This window comes from Etheostoma cragini, chromosome 19 (assembly GCF_013103735.1).
Source record: "Etheostoma cragini isolate CJK2018 chromosome 19, CSU_Ecrag_1.0, whole genome shotgun sequence".
Lineage (NCBI taxonomy): Eukaryota > Metazoa > Chordata > Actinopteri > Perciformes > Percidae > Etheostoma > Etheostoma cragini.
This window is the reverse complement of record NC_048425.1, coordinates 8,226,654-8,247,217: the sequence shown is the minus strand read 5'-3', so window position 1 is coordinate 8,247,217 and position 20,564 is coordinate 8,226,654. Positions and strand designations below refer to the sequence as shown.

Sequence of the window (20,564 nt, the reverse complement as noted above, 5' to 3'; positions counted from 1 at the left end):
GCTTGTTTTGCCTCTGACAGGCTCAGATAGTTTTTCTAAGTGTCTGACCACATTATGGAAAGGATTCCTTCAGAGATAGACCTTTAAAACATCTTTAAGACCTTTCTGTTTAACTAGAAACAGCTCTGAAGTCGCTAGCTTAAACCTGCCAGACGCCATTTAAAAAAGCAATACTTTTAGCGTGTATAGAGCCAACATATTTTCACATGTAAATCAGTAAACTATGTGTTTATTTTAACCAAAACTAGAGTTTCAACATCACTAGAGTGATGGTTGTAAAAATGGAAAGACAACCCAAAACGTCTTTTCATAGTTTAATTTGTAATGTCGACTTTGAATGAAGTGTATTTGATGATGATAAAATGACTGTTTATTTACATCGGGGTCTGGTGGGTTTAGCAAACGTAATTTTGCGGATGTTTTTATTTATTTGTTTTATTTTTGTTTAAAAAAAGGATCTTACTCTTTAACAGAAATGTCTACTTGCGTAGAAATCCTTTGCATAATATCAGACCCTTAGAATATTAATCTGAGCCTGTCAGTGGCAAAACGAGCACTTTTAATGAAGGTCAATACAAGCTTTAAAGATAATTTTTTGGGCATGTTTAGGCCTTTAAGGATACAACAGCTTAGACCTGAAAGGGGAAAAAGAGAGAGAGAGAGAGAAGGGGAATGACATCCAGCAAAGGGCCGCAGGTCGGAGTCGAACCTACGGCAGCCGCGTCGAGGAGTAAACCTCTATATTTGGGCGCCCGCTCTACCAGGTATGCTAACCAGGGCCAGGGAAATACAAGCTCAACAGTTACCCCATTAACTTTGTAGCTTGTTTTGCCGCTGTCGACTGCAGCGATCTCACTTAATACTGGACCAATGTCAAAGATTGTTGTTCCCATCAGTCACATAAATACAAAAACATAGGAAAATAGGGTCAAGGTTGGAAAAAAAAGGTAGTTACCCTTTAAGCAGCAGTTTGCGCCAAAAAAAACCATCTCCGTGCAAACGAGAGTTTTAGCCCCATAGCAGAAATAATCTCTGTTCATACTAACATGCCCAAAACACATGTCTCATGACCCTTGGCGTATACTGGGCATGCGTTTGCCGGTGTAAACAGGAAGCAAAATGTATACTCTGTCTGGTTGGTGGTAGTTGGCATAGTCTGGCGTAGTCTACCTTATAGATAAGACTGACTGAAATGGATCATTGTTTCCAAAGGTCTCTGTTTGTGGCCAATTGAGACTACAAAGCAACTCCCTGAGATTTTAAACCAAAACATGGGCATTTCTGTTTCACTGAGTATTGGGAACGCAAGATGTAGACCTACTGTCTGTAAGACAAATGCAAAGACACAATAGTGTAAATCTAGCCTTGTTCACTCACACTCACTTGTAGCGGTTGTACACTGGTTATCCTCTTCACTCAGGGTGCTCAGCTGTCTTTTGAATTCTAAAACAAACAGAAAACAACAGAATAGATCATCCAGAAGAAGCTGAAAGACGATGTTCATTTGCCACCACACTAGCACAGCATAAACAGTGTATTGTTTTACCTGTGGAATCAAGTAATTAGCTGCTTACGAAAACAACAAGCAGGGGGAAACATTTACTTATGTACTGTACTGGTGGGGTTTAGTCACTCAGTGTTGATGCTAATTGTAATCAAGCAGGGAAAATATTACTCCTTTTTTATTCTGTACCTGCATCTTGGTCAATGATAGAGGTTATGGCAATTTGGGATAAAGGAGGCGGAGGAGGAGGAGACCCAAAGAGCGGGAGAGCAGAGGAAGAATTCAAAGAAGAAGGTGAGGGCATCTCTAGTGTAGGGGTGACCTGGGGTCTCCAGGAAGGAACAAATCCAGACCCTCCCTGGCGTTTCTGTTCCAAAGACTGACAAGTGACTGGCGGAGAGAATAAAGCTGACAGAGAGGAAACACATTGGGGCAGAGAGATGATGGGAAAGAGGAGGAGAAAGAGGGAAGAGTAGAGGGAATGGAAGGTGACAAAATAAACCCAAACTGTCCATCTTTTTCAACAAAAATCATGTCAGGCTTTGGGCCCTATCTAACACTTAGCGCAGTGCAAAGCCCGACGCAAGTGTCTTTGCTAGTTTAAGACTGACACAGTTGTCAATTTCCTGTCCAGCGCCCATATCGTTTGAATAGCAAACGCACCTGCGCCCATCTGTGCATGATCGCGCCATTGACCAACAAAAACCTGGTCCAAGTCAATGACGCAGCATTTCATTGTTATTTTAACAGCGCATTGATAAAATGTGTGCACACTATGGTTGTTACACACACAGGGACGCAGAGCAGAACAACCATGCAAAAGATTAAAAATAAAAAAATATTACAATGTGAATTGTGAAATGATATTATTGTGTACATTTATATACTATATTTTATTATGGCTACTGGCGCTTTCACTTCACCCACGAGCAGATCAGTTTCCTCTCCTGAAAATCTCTCCTTCCTGCTGAGCAAATCTGCTATCATATTAGCAATGTGCCTGGCTTTAAAAGAGAATGGGTGATGAAACTTTGATTGGTTTAAAACACACCGATGATTAATGAAGTCACTAAGAACAACCCTTTAGAACCATGCGCCTGGCGCACGGTCCTTTTTTCTGCCGTTAAACTAGCAAAAGTGGATTTGGACCTGTTAAAATAGGGCCCACGGTACAAATACCATGCTTGTTAGTATGTCAATGCATTGTTGGTTTGATTCAGCACATGAGATGTGTTGACGAGAATAAAAGTATAGAATATTCTCAGATTTCCCAGATTTAAGTTATCAAGGAGATTGCGCTCATGTAGGATCAGTCTATAATGTTTAATCCACACAAACTGCTTAAAGTCATTTACATCTTGCAGCATGTGAACAAATCTGAGTTTAATTAAAGCTTGGCCATTGTCAGACTTGATAAAATGGTTGTGGAAGTCATATTTTATCCAAACTCATCTAAATGCTGAGTCAGTAAGGATGTTCGAAAGCTACATATTGGTAAATGAAGTTTTAGGTTGAAAAAATTAACAAAAGGATGCAAATGTCAGGCTTGAGTTGGGTTAAAAGGTAGAGCAGCATTACATGGCGCATCTGTCGGGTTTTTCTGCAGCCCTGCAGGCTGTCTAGGAGCAGATATATGCAGAAACCTAGGAGAGTGGGCAGGCTGTGCTAGAGGGGCTTGAGATTTAGGAGGTCTCCATTCACTCTGCCAGGATGCTGTAAAAAATAAGGAAATGGAAAAAAAACATTGGAAGGATTGTGGGAGAAACACAAGGTATAGTAACAGGTAAACAAATGGAAAGGAGTGAACTAGCCTCGGGGAGGATCTGTCCCTGTACCTGTCTCGGGGGCAGATGGCAGGCTGGTGGGCCTGGTGAGGGCAGAGCCTGGCTGCCCCACAGACATAAGTCGAGATTTGGGAAGTGGCGGTGGAGGCATGGAAAAGAAGGAGCCAAGAGGAGCTGAAGATGAGAAGGAAGGGGACAAAGAAGAAAAGGAAGGCACTGAGACAGGCTGAGAGAGGAAAACAGAAAGAATTAAATAAAATGAAAAAAATGAATAAAAAGATGAAAGAAAGAATGCTAAGGCTAATGCTGCATCAACACTGCGATTTGCGAGGGTGGAATTTTCAAGAGCCACAATTTTATCAAGCTGTAAATAAGTGAAATAAGTGTTGGTGACCTTTGACTTCCCCAGCTAGAAAAAAAAATGTTGCAAGTGCAGCTGGAATTTATCTACAATAATTCCATAAGTAGGTAAAAAACAAGCCAAAGATGCCTCCCTCAATGCTCAGTGCTTGCATAAAAGCTTGATGAATGGTATTTCTTTTAGCATGAGCTTACTGTGTCTTTTCTATGAAATGTGAGTGCAGTGTTAGCCCTTAAAGAGTAACTTCTTTTTTAAATTGGACCCCATTTTCCCATGTTTTTGCATGTACGTGACTAATAAGATTTTTTTTTTTTTAATTGGTCCAGTATCCCTACAAAGATAGACAAAGTTAAATCCTTTTTGTTTAACCAGCATGTACAGACCCAATATATCTTCACTTGTAAATGGGTGAATTAAAGGTTTATTTTTTAGCCAAACCAGGGTGCTGAAACAGTGTAAAGACGAACCAAGACGGCTTTTGGTAGTTTTATTTTGTTTCTGTCGCCTTGGAATAAAGTCTGTTTTACGACAGTGTTTCCTCTATGTTGATTGGGTGCTGATGTAGTTTATTGTCAAAACGTTTGCTTTCTTCTGAGTCGACTATTAAACGAACAGCTCCACCAAATTGTCACCGCGTTGAACTTGTCAGTTCTGTCCACTCACCGTCCTGATATCAAACATCTGGAAACATTAAAACCGTAAGTGAGTCAGTGTAGTTGTACAAAAGGCCTTTTATCAGCAGTGATTGTTAGAGTGCAAGTCAGAGAATAGCGCAGACACATACTTCATACTGCTAGAGTGCACCCGAAAAGGGTCTGGAGGATAGCTAGCCAGTTAAGATTGCGTTTGTTTGTCCTTGAGAACTGTCAGTCATATAACTTATGTTGTCAGTTCATTCAAGCCTGCTATTGTATTAGTCATAGTTCTTTATTGTTATTATTTGCTATATATAATTATTATGCATTTTGTATGGTAGCCTTTACAATGTTATTTATTTCTTTGCACACACACACACACACACACACACACAACCAAAGCTACCCACACCCATGTTTGTAATGTTGCTTGATTTTGATAAATGGTGAAAAGAGAGAAGTTGTCTCTGTTCGTGTTTTAACAGCCACACCTGAGCGACGTTGGAAACCAGAATCAGCTACAGTGAAGTTTAAAATACAGTCCTATTCTAGCCTCACTAACAGTAATATAATATAAATAGGAAATAGTCTACAGATGTAGTCATTTGGGTTCTGGTTTTCCTATGAAGAAATTCATTTTGTAGACCTGTTGTAGATGTTAAGTGCCCTATAGTTCCTCTAAAAATACAGTTCAATCACAACTGAAAATATGTCTCATTGTGTGTGAATAGGGATGAATAAATATATCTGTTTGTTTTGCAGCAAAGTGTTAGTTCTTTTTCATATGTAAAACATTTGGCGGCAGAGCTGGGGGGGGGGTTGTTCCTACAGACCAGCCCCCACTGCTAAAAGAAATCCTAAAGAAAACACTGTTTACGTGATAAAATTACAAGGTATCCTTTCCATTATGTTTTCAGTCCTTAGAATATTAATGTGAGCCTGTTAGGGGCAAAAACAGCACATTTAGGGAACGGAAATTGAAGGTGTACAATGGACCATTCACGTTATATAAAAGTTTGTTTTGTCTCTGCCAACTACAGCCGTCTTGCTTAATACTGGACCAATGTCAAAGATTGTTGTTCCCATCAGTCACTGAGACATAAAAAACATAAGAAAATAGGCTGACTGAAATATACCAAAGTTACCCTACAAAGCAAATCAAGACCAATAAACAGCACCATGTATTGTATGTTGTCAATTAGAAATCAATCACAACTTTGAACTGAATTATGTAATACCTGGTTGTGAAGTATCAGGGAAGGAGACAGTATGGAGAGATGGATCAGAGGGTAAAGAGGAGATGGAAGAGTTGGAGATGGCTTTAGAAGGGTTGAAGGTAGGGAAAGCCTCCAAGCCCTCAGCTGGAGAGGACTCACAGTGGAAGCTATGGGGCCTTTGCCGAGCTGAAGGGGGCACTAAAAAGACAACAGAGTACAGACAGGAAGCAGCAGAAAAGTAAGAGGAAAGAGGAGAGTGGGGATGAAAAACCAAAAGACAGAAAAGTAGTAAGTGGAACTGGAAATACACAAAATGTTTACAGCCAACCAAACTGCAAACAGGTCCCGCAGTGGCACCCTAATCAAGTTTTATCCCTCCTTTAATACCTTATCACTGTGGCTTAGACAGCTCAGTAGTTATATAAGTGGGTATATATGAATTACAAGTGTTTCTAATATAAGCCTGTTCCAAATAAAGGTCATGTTTTCTCTGGAGATGTTAATAATAAGCCCATATTTCAGGATCCACTGTTTCTACTACAAAGCCATAATTGTTCAGTTATTAGTTGTCACAATTTTTGTTGACTCAGCCTCAAATTTAGTAAAAATAACTTAAACGCAGTGCCAAAACAAAACACTTAAGTTACAGTTAAGTATTACAACATCAGCATTGACTGGAGGAGATTTTTAACAATGCAACTGGAATTGGTAAATAAGGATGCTTAGAATCATTTTACAAATGCATGTGTGTCTGTGTACTTTATGTACGTGTGTATGTATGCAGATAGTGGTATAAACTCAAAACTTTACTTAAAAATGACAAATCTACTAAAATAATATGTCCTTAAATAGTCAAGGGACCGCACAGGATGAGGAATATCTGTGGACCGATACCTGTTCCGACAGTGGGCTGGAAGATTTTGGGAAGTGCAGGAGGGTGAGCACGTGTAAAGGCTGGCACTGAATAGGCATAGGGGGAGGGCCGAGCCGGCTGGCCAGTGCTAGATGGTCGGATGCGTAATGAGGATGGAACTGAGGGGTCGGGGGGTTCAAGCAGAGGACGAGATGGGACCGAGATGGTGGAGGAAATGCCAGAGGACGCTTTCCAACCCATCTCTGAGGTTACTGGATGAAAGAGAAGAGATGGGTAGAATGGAGGGACAGGGTGAAGGGAAAAGATGTAGTGAGAGATTAAAAAAAGGTCTGAAAGAAAAGAAGAATTAATAGAGGGAAAGAAAGGCGCGGTAAAATAAAAAATAAAGATGTAAAGATTAGAGATGATCTGATAACGATAGCATTATCTGAAAAGCCTAAAATGCTGGTATCGGTATCGGCGAGTACTGGATTTCATGCACCAATCCGATACAACGTACAGTAATTTAACCCCCCAAAAAAATCTACTTTAAAGTAGTACTGTCAAACTGCATAATAAGGAAAGTCCTATTCTTTTTATTGTTTGTGTTTGTTCATGTTTCACAAAGAGTTAACCTGAGCCAGACCATAGAACAATGACGGCAATCATATCACAGCTGTGAAAACATAATAGAAATGTATGTATTTTATAACACACTGGTATCGGATCGGTACGGACCATCTCTGGTGAAGATGAAAAAGGAAATGTCGAAGGGAGTTTTTTTGGCATATTTGAGAAAACACATAAGGAAGAGGAAGTGAAAAGGCCAAAAGGAATGAGATGAACTGAGAGTGGTAGCACTTAGATATGAGTTTGTTATTTTCATGTTGTGAAGACTACGCTAAACTACTTTGGTGGATATGAATAATACATTTTCAAATACAGTACAGGTAATACTAAAGAAGGAATACTGTGCAATGTGTGGTGGTGTGTGTGTGTGTGTGTGTAAATTTGTGAGCAGAGAGTTACCTGTGGGGCCTGATACAACTGCAGGCCTCCAAGCCACATCATGTACTCTCATGTTAGAAGAGACTGAGGCTGGTATAACAGGGAAAAGGAACAGCAGAGAGGAAGACTAAGTGAAACAGGAAACGAGTCGTAAGTAGGAAACAAAAGCGGTAACAGCAGTTCAAAAAAGGTTTGAAGGGCTCTCCTTGCCTGAACCCTCGCAGCTAATGCAGAGCTGAAGTTGACAGAAAGGCAGAACTTATTAAACCTTGCAGTGTGAAAGCTGCAAATGACATTACACACATTCCCACGCTACATCCAGCGCAGCAACACTTTATTTAGAACGGATTTCTTAGGGAGTGTGTGCGGGGTCAAGCTGCTGTCTGTATGCTTGTGGCTGTGTCTTGGACATGTTGACATAAAAATGAAAAGAAAAATCATAACGCAAATATGACATTACATTATAAAGCTCAAATTCACAACTGACGACTTCAATAACTAAATTCTGGCCATTTGACGAGGCAGAATACCATATAACTGATTTAAATATGCACTGGCCGGTTTGGATTATTGTAGGGGGTGTAACTCTCCCATCAACCCCTGTAAATTACATCTATGTCTGTAACACTGCTGTATGTTTGCAAGTGGACTCCATTTCCAGGAGTTGCATTCTCCAGTTTAACTTTCATTCAGCTCATACCAATAGTCTGATTTAATCACCCGTGTAGTTTTGGTGTGTGCCCAGTCTTACCAGTAACATGAGCAGCATGTCCATAGCTGGCTCTCCTTTCCTCACCGCCTTCATCATCACTGTCATTAAAGTCATCCAGGTTTCCAATGTCACTCTGTTTCATACTCATTAGACTGGCCAAACTCTGCATGTCCTCATCACTGTGGAGAGTAGAACGAAATGAGGATATCCAAAATACATCAGTATTTGTCTTTCAAAACCCTTGTATTGATTGAAATTCCAGGATACAACTGTAAAGCTTTGAGGATGTACTGCTTGGAGTAAATGATATAAATATGCTTACGTGGCCTTGCCCTCTTTGAGAAAGACACAAGACAAGTTCAGTTTCAGCGTGGCTTCCACCACCTTGACAGACAGCGGCTTGAGCTTTAGTGTTACATCATACTGGGCCGGCGTGGCGCTGGCAAACTTCTTCATGTTGACGTCTGCTGATGCCAACACCTTCCTATGACCTTTTGTCTCCTTATTAATAAAAAAACAATGGAAAATGTAGTCAAGACTCAATACAGAAAAAAATCCTTCTTCCTGAATTTTATTTTTCCCAATAAAAGTAAATGAAATTAAATCACAATTACGGATAACATAGATCCTCCAGACTCACATTTTCAATGACAAAAGTCCACTCCTTGTCTTCAAACTCCTCTGCAGTGGGTTCCTGTTGAAAGACAAACCAATTAAATTACAGTATTCCCCATCTGTAATCCAAATATTCAGTGGTGGAAGAAGCATTCAGATCCTTTCCTCCAGTAAACGCACTAATACCACACTGTAAAAGTCCTGCATTGAAAATGTTACTTAAGTACAAGCATGTAAGTTTCATCAGGAAAATATACTGTACTTAAAATATTAAAAGTAAAAGTACTCAATGCCTAAAAATGATCCAGACAGTTGAATGTTATTAATCAGTTATTAATTGCATCCAAACTTCCACTTGGATCCAGATTTTCTACTGCACAAGATGTGTGATTAACCGGCATAGTTCAAATGACTCTGTACGCAATTGGATAGTCCTTCAACTAATCAGACCAACGACATCGTGTTAAACCTGCTAATAGCGCAGCAGGTTTGTAACGGTAGCAGGATAGAAAAATGTTGAGGTTTCCAGCCTGAGCTGCAGGGCAAAATCAAATTGCCGGCAGATCCGGGTGGGTTTACTCAGTCTAGTGTTAATCATGAAAGCTGAGGGACGTTTCAAAGAGCGCAGGATGTATCGCTGAGGGCAGAACGTATTATGAGGAGAAGGATGCCGGGCCAACCTGAGATAAAAAAGAAAAGCTACTGATTGCATGAACTGAATGACTAACTTGACTCCCAACTGCTTTAAAAAAGACACTGTTGTGAACAATCTGCAGTAATTTTCCAGTACTTGCGCTAAAGTGCTGTAAAACATACTCTACTTCAAAGTAAATGGGAATGATGAGGAGTAGAAGTAGAAAGTGGCATGAAAAGAAAATACTCAAGTAAAGTAGAAGTACTTCAAATTTGTATTTACGTACAGTACTTGAGTAAATGTACTTAGTTATCTTTCACCACCATCAATAATGTATCAGCTGCAACCACGTAGAGACTTAACCTCATACCTTGAAGAGTGTGACAGTGATGTCTAAACTCTCTGGAACCTGCCAAAGCACCAGGCCTCTGTAGGGGTTTTTGATCCCTGGCTGCCAGGTGTGGAGCTGACGGAAAAGACAACAGAAACAAGGGATTCATTCTCAAAATTGTTGCCTAAGTGTTCTTTGACAGTATTTAAGCCTCTGCAGATCACAATTAAAATACAAGACTAAAAGAAAGGAACCATCAAAACAATATATTATAGATTGCAGGAGGCCTGTAGAGACACTCTTCTTTGCTTTATTACCTTTGTGCTGTTACGTCTGTTTCTCCTGATCCACACCACTCTCAGTTTGTCTGGTTGCCTGCAATCAAATAACATGTTAGTGTGTCCAGTGTTTCTTTAATCAATGCAAACAGCAGGAATGTAATACATACAGAGAATGTTATGGTTATATTTCCTGTTTCCTGTATTATTTTGGTAGTCTGTTCTGTCTTGTCTTGTCTTGTCTTGTTTTACTTCCTGCCTTGTGTTTTCCCGCCTTTCGTGATTGTCTTCCTCACCCTAATTTGTTTCACCTGTTCCCAGCCCTTGTGTCACCTGTCCTTGTTCACCTTTGTTACCTTTCGTATTTATTCTCTGTGTTTTCTTTGTCTGTTACGTCATTATTTTTGTGTTGGATTTTGTGTGTGTTTAGTCTACCCATTTTACCTGGGTATCCCTGTTTCCTGGATTCCTTTTTTGACTTCTCCATTTTGGATTTATTTGCCTGCTGTATTCTGGACACCTTTTGTATGTGTTCATTAAAGGTTTAAGCTCTATTGTGCCTGCTGACTCTGCACTTGGGTCCTACCATACGACAAACAAGATCTGAAAGGATGTTTCAGTTCCATTTTTGGTTTGACTGTTGACCGTGTGAATAAAGTTCTATAGTGAAGAACGTGACTGAAGTTTAATCACTGTTAGGGCTGAGTATCAGCAGTGGTGTAGTCTATGTGATTCCCAGGTATACACAGGTATACGCAGTATACCAACTAAGAAAGCTCCAGGATTTCCATATATCCACTTAAAAATGCCTAATGACACACAAAAACCTACTTTTATGTATATTGTTGATATATTTTGAATTGTCTTCTGGGTTTTTCTTCTTCACAAAGGCTAACTAAAGATATTTTCACTGTAAATTTGTGCATAAAATTGTATTGTAGTCGTTGATGCTCAAAACATCCCTGGGGGAGGACACCCTAACCCCTCACTAGGATATGAAAAATGCAGTGTCTGGAAACATTTTGGCATAAAAAAAGATGATTTAGCATCATGTAAACAAAACCTAACAAAAAATACTTTCAACCGAGCTCCCAGGCAGATGGTACAAGGTTGTATCGAAGTTGTTTGCTACATTTAAACTGTTTAGAAACAAAAGTCCGCTCCATCTTTCCTTATCAGTTTTATCAAGTTGCTTCTGCTTCTTCGTCTCATCCGGGTAAACACGGCCCTGTTGCATACAAGAGTAAAATGTAGGGCGCAGCGTATGTAAACTCAAATTAGCTGTGCATTGTGGGTATTTTATAGTGGACTATATGGAATGATATTAACCGCTGATAATTGGAAAATCACTCTGACTGCTCTGTCTGGCTGTATACATGCTAACTGTATACATGCCAGCACACTAACTTGCTCACAGCGACGGTGTTAACAGACTAGTCGAAAATTCAGGGGGATCACTAAAGTGATTACAATTCACCCCGTGGGAAACATGGCATTTGGTGGAAATTCATCCAACGCTTGTTGGGATATTTCACTCCAAACCATCTTCTGATTCCATGTAATCTAATTATGTAGTCCGAGGGAGAGCACATGCCCAGGGAAAGCACTCAGCATGCACACAAGCCCATCTGTCTGCTTTCAGAAACATTGAGGCTAAGAGCCCAGCCAGGAGAAAATGAAAATCATGTGACTTTGTGAGTGAGAACTCGGAGATAGAGTGTCCTGAGGATGAACCGATCTGATTCGCGGTGTGCCCCTGTGTGTGAGAGAGTAAAAGGAGAGAGAGCAAGGAGGATACTGTAAACACTGCCAACATACTATATGCATAGTGGGAGACCTCACAACAACAAGGACTCATCGTATTAGTTTAGAGTTTAGAGCAACAGCTTGATGTGAGAAGATCACCTTAGGAAAAACAGAACCAAGAAGTGGGTGAAGCCATATTGCTGTGAAATGCAGCCTGGGGCCACATTACGTTTCCGTTTAACTTGCTTTGCACACACTCTGCTCTGAAAAAAAGGATGTGGTGTAATGATTCTGAAAGAAATCAACACTGATCCACAGTGTACGAGTGTCTCACAAACTGGCTCATAGAATGTAAGGAGGGATTCCACGCAAGGGATTTACCTAAAACATCAGCATTTATTATACTAAGGTCAAAACAAAACCAATAGTAAGAAATGTCAGAAATGAAAGCAGAGCGTTGACCGCTGAGGATGACCAGGACAGCCTCCAAGGACAGACAGGATGCTGAATCTTTTATCATTTATTTGGCAAATGGCGTATGCATAGAGAGAGTGCCACAGAATAAATACCGTTGTTTCTGGCAGGACAATAAACTTCAAGCATTATATTAACATTGTGATAACTTTGTGATATATATTGAATATAGTGTAGATAACAAAAAGTCAGTGCACTGAAAGTACTTGGAGGACCCCCTAGAAACGGTCAAAAAGTTTTGTTTGGAAAAATTGACCCTACGCACTAAACGGGAGCCATCTTGACTACAGGTCGGAAAGAGGAGGGACCAGGGACGTTGATTAACGTGTCACATGGGTCTGGCTTCTCCCAAATTTCAAAAGCATATTTTCCAAAAAAGTTATCCGAAATGTGTTTCTGAAAAGGTTTTGAGCAAGAAATAGGCCATACAGTTGCTGAATCTGTCTGTTTTTTTAATCCACAAAGGTCCGTTTAGATTTTTGTCCGATTTTGAGAGGCAATGAGCCGAGCCGACCGCTCGTCATTTCCGGAAAGTGTTTTAACATAAGCGTTCTTTTTGGGACAATACCAACCATCGAAAGTGGGCACTACGGCAGTGAGTAGTCAGTGCACATTAGCACTGATGGAAGTATGTGGAATCAGAAACAGCCACTATCTTTTCTGAAAACAATGCTAATGCCAGTATTTTCTCCTTGTAGAATTTCTGTTCCATGACTGAATATCTGTTTGTGTTTTTGCCTCTGTGTTGTTATCAACTATCTAGTTTGACAGTCAGGCCGGGTTGCCAGATGTACCGTAGCTGTAAAAACGTAAAACCAGCGAGCTACAGCTGTAACAGGATGTATTTGAAAGATGAAAACAGCTTAGAGCCCAAAAGGACGTAGGGTTGGCTAATTACCACCTGAACAGGTAGACTAAGCAGTAGCTTCAGTCTAACTTATCACGGCTACTATGGTCGGCATTTTATGTAATTTGAATACAAAGGTCCCTACATTAAGTCAGTGCTGAAAGCTAAATGGAGATTTGAAAATATGACACAACCTAGGTTTTCAACAGAGCCGCACCACTGTAACTGTAGTTTAACAAAACCTCTTAAAAATACATTTAAAATGGCTCAGGCTTGGTGGGGGCAACTTAGCCCCGGTGGGCCACAGGGCTTGCACTACACTGGGAGAATTACCTGCAGTTTAGAGACTGAATTCCTAGTTTAACATTATCAACCTCATTTCAAGTGTGCCCACTTTCAGGTCTATAGAAACTGGACAAACTGCTTGTTTTTTTTTTTTCAAATTTGACGGATTGTCTAACTTTTCACGTTTCTTGACCTGTTGGGCTTTGTTGTAGCCATGTTTCTAAATCTCAGTGATTACTCTGATGAGTGAGTACAATTTTATCATAACTAATAGAAACTACAAACATAATATTGAAAGCCAAATTGTTATTACCCAGAACTGGAATTTGAACAAATGGCAAGGATAAAGTTGAGCAATAATACTGCTACACATGATCAACTGATTGACTGGCAGCTTGAATCCAAAACGTTTTAAATCCATAATATCAGTATTGCCCTTTAAATAGCCCTACTGCTCCAAGACTGGGGAGAGTGGGTCTCCTTTTAATGTTGCATGACCCTCATTATGAATGTGTGGAATGGTGCGAATGGCTGCTAAAGAGGGAGGAGTGAGAGTGAAAGAGAGAGAGAACAGAAATAGACACATCTGAACTTCACAGAGGCTTAATAGCATACCCAACACCTGCTGTACTGTTTATCATAGACATGTTTGTGTGCTGTTGCAACACACTGACCTACAACCAGTGTTTTAGCCCCTATATATCTGTAAATTAGGGGTATGTAGAGTACAGATTCTCAACACAGATTACATGTCATTTACATAAGATGCTCACATCAGACCCGGGCGCTGCAAATAACTTGAGTGTTTTTCAGCTTGAAGTACGAGGAGTTTGAGCGTTACCATATGTGGGAAGGCTGGATGTAGTGAAGGAAGTTGTTTATTGTAAGACTTCTAAACAGTTCCCCAGACTGTGTAAATACACTTACTTCAGTGTAGGTGGCTTGTGTTCATCAGTTCAGGGAGATAACCCATCTAGCTGATCCACATTTTACACATTCTTGTCATAGACTGTAGAAACACGCTATTTTTCATCCAGTCCATCTCCCTGACATTCCACTTCCAGGATTGCTCCGATGTCCCCGGGTATTCTGCCTCGGGTGTTCTGTTTTCGGCCTGATGTCCGTCCCCTTCCTCTTTCTTTGTGTTGGAATTTTAAACTCCGGTGGATTTCTGAGGACTATGATTAACTGGTCCTCAGATCTCTGCAGGGTAAATGCAGACAGCTTGCTAGACTATCTGTCCAATCTGAGTTTTCTGTTGCACGACTAAAACAACTTTCAAACGTACACATACCACCAAAACAAGTTAGTTATTTAGCAGAGGCACCGGGGCTCCGTCCGATGCTTAGCGCCGCCCCATGACGATTGGGATTGGCTTGAAGAAATGCCAATAAACCAGAGCACATTTTTCTCCCATCTCGGGTTGCTGTGTGGACTGGCCAGACTACTTTTGATCAAAAACATTGATATCAATAATGCTGCAACGTTGCAGGCTTGGCTATTGGTGCTTTCAAAAAATATTTACACAATGAGATTTTTGATAAATAATTATGTGGATTGAATTACAAAATGGGTAAAGGCAACTAAAAGAAGTTCAAAAAAATTACATCACTTTACTGTAACGCAGCCTTCAAAAACAGGAACTGACAACACTTGTGTGTCATACTGCAACATTACGATATCTAAAAGAGGATATCTAGCCTCATATATTGATGTCACTATAATATTAATATACTGTCCAGCCCTAATGGGGTGTGTGCAGACAGTGACATTGCCCTCTCTCTTATTGGCTTTATTGTACCTCTTGTGTATAGGCAAGACTTTCATACCACAGCTCCATTGCCAGATCACTACTGTACAGACTTTAGCTCCACTTTTGTCGAGTGGGAGGAAGTGGAGACGTGTCAGGGTCAGTCTGAACGCAGCCTTACATCTTTATTATTGTTATTAGTGCAGTATAAGACATCCACCTAAGCATTTACACACACTCTAATGAAATGACACATGATATCTAGGTTTAGACTGGAGCTCGCTGCTGTGTGTTCTGTGTTTTCAAAGCATCACGTGATCTTGTACAAAGTGTGAACATGTACAGACACAGCCTCAAAAGGAGCTGCTCTGGTTATTGTTGTTGAAGAAATTAAGAAGTTAGTCTAGGTTTGAAACCACTGTAAACCTCAGAGTGTAAACATTTATTAGTCACATATAACCAGATGGTCTTCAAGGTCTGGACGATAGACTGTACATAGCCTGTAAATATAGTATAGGAAGGTCTGGCTAGTCCACACAGCATACCGGGATGGGAGAAAAACATGCTCTGGTTTGTTGGCATTTCTTTAAACCAATCACAATCTTTTTGGGTTGCGCTAAGCACTGGACAAAGCCACGGTGCCGCTGCAAAGTAGCCTCGAGAAGGAACTTGTTTTGGTTGAACATGTGTACGTTCAAAGGTTGTTTTAGACATGCCACAGAAAACTCAGATTGGATAGACAATCTAGCTAGCTGTCTGGATTTACCCTGCAGAAATCTGAGGAGTCCATAGTCCTCAGAAATCCACGGACATCCGGCTGAAAATGAGGGACATCCAGCGGAATTTTCGTTTGCACCGGAGAAATCCCAGAAGTGGAACGCCATGGATATAGACTAGACTCTATCTTTGAGTTCAGCTTATGAAAAATGGGGGCGAAAAAAGAAGTGTTGCGTTCATAATTTTGTTCAGTATATTTTGATTTTTAAGTTTGGCCCGTGTCCCATTCACTAACGTGGGGAGGGCGGGGTTTGAGACCTACACTGCAGCCAGTCCCCGGGGGGCGATCCAGATGTTTTGGCTTCACTCATGCAGTGTATGTATCAACCCTGGGTCTGGACTCGACATTAAAGGGATAGTCCGGCTTATTTGAAGTGGAGTTGTACAAGGTACTAATCATGTATTATCTATAGTAGACAGTGGTTAGCACGCTGCTAGTCTGAAGAAGCAGGCAGAGTTCAGACATGACAGGGGCAGGGGACTGGGTCTGCAGTGAAGTGTATCCTTTTCTTCTGCACTACTTTTTCTTTATGCATTCCTACGCTTTATCGCAACTAGGCTGTGCACTGTTATATGCTGTTTGGGTCAAATTCTCCGTGGTTTGTGGAATAAACAAATACAAGAAAAAAAAATGCCATTCACTGGGAAGACCTTCATGTAGCGGAGTATACAGAAGAAGAAGCACTGAAGAGGGAGACTGGACAGCCTAAAGAGAGAGAGGAAACTTCTGTGGAAACTGGAGGAAAGAGCTGTCTCACGGCAAGGTAAAGCGTTTAAAATCTTCTAAATATAGCAGAAACTTACACTGAAAGTGAACTGGGCAAAGCCTTGCCCTCCAAAGGCTGCTCAATGGCTACAGCAAGCAAAGCATTTCTGCACAATGGAGTCCATAACCGCCCAGCTACAGCAAAAAATCTCTATTTTTATGAGAAGGTGGGCACAAGTTATTGACTGGTTGGGATCCATGTACCTGTCAAAAATCGAACTAGTTGTCTTATTAGTACAATCAATATTCAATCTATTCATCACTATTCCTACGCAGAATCTTTATAGCGACTGATCAAGATAACAGTATGTGTGCTGACAAATGAAACCCAATCTCAAGGTTGTTTTTTTTTCTCTTGCTTTTGTGATGTTAACTGATTGTAATTCTGTATTAAAGGCCATAAAGTTAAAAACTAAATATAATTAAATGGATTTTTTAGGTGGGCCTTTTAAATTGGATTAAATATGTTTTGCTGCTGACCTTGCCCGGATCTCATACAACCCCATTTCAAAATAGCCGAGCAATCCCTTTAAGCCCTGGGACACTGTGTGATCTCTGCTGTCCTTTCTATTAATGTCTATCATTGCAAAATTATGGAAGCCCATATCTGCCAAGACAATATAAAACAAATCATGAGTTAGGACTGATACAACGCTAACGTTGACTCAAAATTATGAGACAATAAATTAAATCTTTCACTTCCTAAATAAAATGTATGACTTTTGAAAATTATAAGATACTAAGTAATAATCAGGAGATATCCAATCAAAATGTAGACTTAGGCTTACAAATTCAAAATTATGAAACAATATGAGGTAGTAACAATGTTATAGCCGATATAGGATTTTGGAGACAGATATTGATATCTATATTTGACAATTTAAAAATACAAAAATGCCAAAATTTGTTTATATTATATTTTTTAACTATTGTGAGCAATAGCTGTACTCATGTACATTTTTACACCTGAAAAGCAATCGTGTTATGGGCTGACATTGATGCTGTACATCTGCTGATATATCTGCAATGAGCTAATTGGTCAGGCTAGAGTAGTAAGTCTGATTTTTTGAAATCTTTTGGCGTACCGGTGCAATCAGACCCAAACCCCCACCCCACGGAAACACAAGTAAACTTTATATTTCACAATTAATGGTTTCCGTTAGATCGTTTATAGATAGTTTCCAACCGCACTTGAAGGCAACTTTATTTCACAGGAGAGAGACAGTAAGAGTTGCTTTTTGCGCGTGTCAGTTTCTAAGAATAATTATTTATCTTATTTCATTTTGTCAAGTCAAAACTGTAAAATTATGAGATTCTAAGTCCGCGGACCGCGGGTTCGATTCTGACCTGCGGCCCTCTGCTGCATGCCATTCCCCCTCTCATGCCTAAACTGTCCTATCACATAAAGGCCTTAAATGCCACAGAGAAAATTATCTTTAAAAAAGAAAAAGCATACTGTATCAATCCTCACACACTGTGTGATGTCAGGATCTACCAGGCTGAACCAGAAACATGTTGATACTGGCCGGTGTGTATGACACTTCTTAGATAGTAGGCCAGCCACCACACAAGCCAGGGCTGGAGGGTTGGAAACACATGCTGACTGCGCCATGAGTAATGATAATGGAATTAATGGAACTCCGGCAGTGCCAAGAGAGGAGCAGTTAGGCCAACAGCTCAAAGACTAACAACAGATGATTGTTCTTTATGGATCAGATCTACCTATACATTGGGCAGGAGACGTTTTGCTCCGTTTTCTGCTGTTTAATCGGATTGTGAGCATGATTTATGATATGCTCATGGTTTTTGACCATCATTATAAAATCCTGCAGGTGCAGGTGTTCTCCACCTGCACACCTGACACTAACTGTTGTTCCAGAAGGGTTAAGGTTAGGGTTGATCACTTTTTCCTACAACCAGTAATTTATTTAGCATGACTCCGGGCTAATCTATTTAACAGTATGCCATACCACATCTGTAACCACTTTATAGGCTTAATATTTACATTTTAAAAACGCAGATACGGAAGTGATGGGGCATGCTCTCTGGAGGAGCGTCATAATATGTTTTAAAAACCACGCTGCATAAGCCTCCGATAAAAAAGTACATGAAATTCACAGTTTGGATTTTAATCCAAAACCATGCAACGGAACGAAGTCCGCAGAATGTGAATAAGGACTTATAAGATAAGCGTAGGCCTATTATTTCAAACGTCTCAACTTTTAGAAACAGTTTAACGTTAGGGTGTTCGCTTCCGCCCCTCTGTGTACAGTAAATAATGGCGTATGGTGATAATTATGGAATAACAAGGGAACCAATGTTTTTATTGTTAAAAATGCTGCTTGGCGTAAGCTAAACGGGGTCTGACTGATGCCATCAAATGCCGTCTGGTTCTGTGGCGTACGTGACTTTGCCGTAAAGAAATATAGTAATATTTCTGAATGAAGATGGATGGCTCCATGACGACAAAGATGTAAGTCCGTTGAACACTTAGAGACAACACATTAGAGTGGTGTTAACCAAAAGCAACACAGTTAGAAGTGTCACAATAGTTACTTACCATTTTTTTGTGCATTCTATCGTCAGTTCTTGAAATGAAGCAGCAAACTGGAACTTAGACGCTTTCTTTCCAACCCGCTGAAGCCGTTTCCATACCGAAGTCATGGTCGGGCTTGTCAAATAATTCTCTCAAAGACAACGATAAACCGATAGCAATACGTAGGAATTGTGTGTCCCCGCCACCGTGTCCCTCCGCCGGGACTTCACCGGGGGAGACTGAGAAACTCCACCTGTCTCACTGACAGCTCCTCTGCGGCAGTGTGTGTGTCCAACTCCTCACCGGCGTCCACTTCAGAGGCTACAAAACAAACACACGCCTTAAGCTAGCGTCAAGCTAAACAAGATGAACCGGAAAACGGAATATTCTGACTTTCACAATAAAAGTATTTTAGAGTGCAGGTTGTCAGAGGTGTGTAAATTGTGTTTCAAATGCATCATCAAATTGCCACGTATACAATTATGGGCACAGAAAAAAGTCTTTATTAATTTCTTATTTAGTTGGTTATCAAATTTAAAATATTGAGACCCTACACTGGAAACATCCCATGCCATGATTTTGAATATATGTCACCCATTCCACTGGGATAGTAACACAAACAAAACAGACCTGATAGCAGTTACAACGTTACATACTTATAATTGTTTTTAAATAATTTAAATAAATTGTATACAAAATAGCCGAAAAGAAAAATAATCCTTTATCTTAGAGGATTCTAAAACACAGCAGGGTAAAATAAGATTCCATCTCTATTTTATTACTTAACAAAGTATATCATAGTTCACAGCAAAAAAAAACACGAACACAACACAAAAAGCAAATCATTATCACTGAAATTGGCAGATTTAACAACTGTGCTTTTCTTCTTCCAAAGTGACAAACTGTTCAGGTTCAACGGTGAGTTATGAAATACCAGACCTCAACCAGGGTCAGTAAAGATCTGTCATTCCCCTTCTCTCTCCCCATTCGTGTCTTTATCTGTCCTGTGAAAATAAAGGCCTAAAATGCTCCCCACAAAAAAAAAAAAAAAAAAAATTACTTCCTGTTTCACTAGAGTTTAGTGCAGCAGACTTGACAGAGCCAAGATGGTTATGGGCAATATACCATGCTTTGCATAGTCACACGTACAAGAGTCTGCATTGCTGGACCTGTCTCCACGTAACTGTGTCGCCATTGCAGTACACCTACAATGACTTCATATTATGCAGGATAATCTAAAAGCAATAGTTATGGGCTGTTGCTGATATGTGATGCTTTGGCTAAAGTCACCAAAGCTTTAAAACATTGGTAGTAATCCTGCAAAAGGTATAAAAAGCATACAACAGAAATAACAGTCATTGGAGATAAACAACCTCATGTTCAGTTGGAGTTATTCAGCTGAGAGCAACAGGCCGCTATATGTTCCTAGGCGGCTATTACGAGCTGGTATT

At 40.2% G+C, this 20,564-nt stretch overlaps 1 protein-coding gene across 12 annotated transcripts in view; it reads right to left on the bottom strand.

The window, feature by feature from the left end:
- ehbp1l1a (EH domain binding protein 1-like 1a) overlaps nt 1-19,434 on the bottom strand; it is a 46,172-nt gene extending 26,738 nt beyond the window's left edge. For 7 of the 12 annotated variants that reach the window (XM_034856662.1, XM_034856663.1, XM_034856669.1 and 4 more), the window contains exons 1-8: nt 8,114-8,204; nt 7,384-7,452; nt 6,396-6,626; nt 5,523-5,699; nt 3,340-3,514; nt 3,083-3,217; nt 1,694-1,912; nt 1,384-1,443 (exon numbers count right to left, since the gene is read on the bottom strand). In XM_034856662.1, coding sequence (XP_034712553.1) covers nt 1,384-1,443; nt 1,694-1,912; nt 3,083-3,217; nt 3,340-3,514; nt 5,523-5,699; nt 6,396-6,473 — 844 coding nt within the window. In that variant the 5' untranslated portion in view covers nt 6,474-6,626; nt 7,384-7,452; nt 8,114-8,204. Of the gene's footprint in view, nt 1-1,383; nt 1,444-1,693; nt 1,913-3,082; nt 3,218-3,339; nt 3,515-5,522; nt 5,700-6,395; nt 6,627-7,383; nt 7,453-8,113; nt 8,254-8,396; nt 8,576-8,714; nt 8,769-9,693; nt 9,790-9,971; nt 10,030-19,137 lie in introns of those variants that run through there. The other 5 variants (XM_034856667.1, XM_034856673.1, XM_034856664.1 and 2 more) reach the window with 4 other exon arrangements.
- Nucleotides 19,435-20,564: the final 1,130 nt, after the last annotated feature.